General features: G+C 43.4%; 1 protein-coding gene across 1 annotated transcript in view; it reads left to right on the top strand.

Moving 5' to 3' along the window:
- The first annotated feature begins 1,275 nt into the window (after window positions 1-1,275).
- The window catches only part of LOC104802157 (pentatricopeptide repeat-containing protein At3g62470, mitochondrial-like), a 2,441-nt gene continuing 1,299 nt past the window's right edge, over window positions 1,276-2,417 (top strand). The window contains exon 1 of the mRNA XM_010525626.2: window positions 1,276-2,404. Within this exon, the coding sequence (XP_010523928.1) occupies window positions 1,335-2,404 (1,070 nt within the window). The 5' untranslated portion in view covers window positions 1,276-1,334. The remainder of the gene's footprint in view (window positions 2,405-2,417) is intronic.

The raw sequence follows: 2,417 nt of genomic DNA, 5'->3' as shown, positions 1-2,417 counted from the left end.
AGCAGGAACTCAACCACAACCTTTTGGACGCACTGATAATCTTTCCAGTTTCACACAATAGTTTGCAAACCATGTGAAACGGTTCCTCTTCATCTGTTGGTATTTTTTCTGATCTACTTACAGAGGATCGCTTCCGGTTCGTTCCGAAGAATTCGCAACTGCTCCATGAAATCCGGAGCTATCAATCCTTTCTGGGAGTTCCGTTTGAAGCTATTCAAGTCTTCCTGAAGCTGCCATCTTCTCCGGAAACTCGTTTCTCCTCTTTGAAATCACGCACCCTTCCCTCGACCCAGTCCTGGATTTGGCGAGTTTTCTCGACAGCCTCATCCATCAGACACTCTGAGATTTTTCTGGGCATGTTGTCGAAGTAGTTGACGACGACTTTACGCAGTTCAAGGTCCTTGGAAAAATTGAGCTTTGAGCTCTGTCGGGGCACCATAGCCCTGGAGATTCTGCCATCTAAACTCGAGACAACATTCTTCATCTTCTTCAATGGATTCTTCATATCGTCAATACACGAAAAGAGAAGCAAAAGACAGGCTTTTGAGAACCTGAGATTGTAGTTCGCTGAGGATGGAATGGAACTGAGAGTGTCCAATAAAATGTATATATTGATACGGGTCCCTCCGATTTTCCACTTTTATTCAACGATCCCATTTTCCTTTTTTTTTGGGATTTGCAAAATATTCCCGATTTTTGGTCTCTCTTTGTGTTTCCATTTGAATGTCGACGATTTAGAAAATAATATAATACTACGAAATGAAAACTTTCCACTAGGAATGTAAAAAATGAGTTTGATTCACGGATTCATTCGCTAGTTAATTCATATTTTTTCGAGTCCAATTTAGAATATTTGAATCCAGAAAAAAACAGACTAAACGAATCACTCCGTCATAAAATCAAATTTATGGCGAATCAGCTCGGCGATCCCATGGATTGGTTCGCGGGTTGGAAAAAAATATTTTTTTACACAAATTATATGGCCAGCCCGTTTTACATCCTACTTTCCACGGAATTAACTATGAACAAGCAATTGTTAATAAACGTTTAATATGGAAAGAAAACGTCAATTTAAAAGCTGGGAGGAAAAAAAATCAAAGAAATGGAAATCGGGCGGTATGGGCAACGTCTACCGTATTTTCAATTTGTGAGGTTCCATTAGAAATAGATCCAATGGGCCTCAGTTTGAGCATATTTCTAAACAAAATAGGCCCATTGGGCCTATATGGAGGACCCTATCAGATCAGAGCCATTGATCAGTCACCTATCCCCCCCATCCGCCACCGCCAACCGTCGCCGAACTTTGATGGCTACTCTCCTCCTGCTTCGTGGCTATGTCTCTCTCCCTGAGAAACTCCATTAAAGCTCCTCCCATCTATCTCCGACTTCACTGTCTCTTCTCTACTTCTTCTTCCTCCTCGTTTGATTTCAATGGCGCATTCTCCTCCACGTCAGCGTGGCTACTCTTTCTCGGTGGACCAGGCGGAATCGGCGGATGGAAAACGCTGGACCGGAAGAGTTACGGAGGACGAGGAGGAGGAGAGCAAGTGCGGATTCCTCGTGGTAGCTCTCTGTCCTTGTCTCGTTTGCTTCATTCTTCTGCTTATCATCGTCACTATCGTTCTCAATGTCAAGTTCCACCTTTACTGCCACACGCCTCTGCGTTCTCTATTGTTCAAGAAGAGTTGCCATTGATTGCTAGGCGTGTGGTTCTGGAGTGTAGAGTCTGTTCGGAATCGTTCATTACGGATCTAGGTTTTAGAGGTTTCTGTAGCAGTTCTGATGATAGTGTAGAATGTGGCCATGAGTTTGGATCTGAAGACGACAAGGGTGATGACGACGATGATGGTGAAATTGGGGTCAATCGTGTTGATTCTTGTGCTGATCCCGAAGAAGTAGAGAGAGTCTGCAAGGTGATTGATGAATTGTTTGCATTAGACAGAAACATGGAGGCTGTTCTTGATGAAATGGGGATAAATCTGTCACACGATCTGGTGGTAGAGGTTTTAGAACGGTTTCGGCACGCCAGAAAGCCGGCATTTAGGTTGTTCTGCTGGGCAGGGGAGAAAAAGGGATATGCCCATGATTCAAGGACATATAATTCTATGATGAGTATATTGGCAAAAACTAGACAGTTCGAGACGATGGTTTCTTTGCTAGAGGAGATGGGTGGGAAAGGGCTTTTGACGATGGATACGTTTACCATCGCGATGAAAGCATTTGCTGCTGCAAAGGAGAGGAAGAAAGCCGTGGGAATCTTCGAATTGATGAAGAAGTACAAGTTCAAAATCGGTGTGGAAACGATTAATTGTTTGCTAGATAGTCTTGGAAGAGCTAAGCTTGGAAAAGAAGCTCAGGTCCTGTTTGATAAGTTGAAAGAGCGGTCCACACCCAACCTAAGGACATACACAGTTATG

Source organism: Tarenaya hassleriana, unplaced genomic scaffold (assembly GCF_000463585.1).
Source record: "Tarenaya hassleriana unplaced genomic scaffold, ASM46358v1 Cleome8, whole genome shotgun sequence".
Classification (NCBI taxonomy): Eukaryota; Viridiplantae; Streptophyta; class Magnoliopsida; order Brassicales; family Cleomaceae; genus Tarenaya; species Tarenaya hassleriana.
This window is presented reverse-complemented; position numbering and strand designations above follow the sequence as displayed.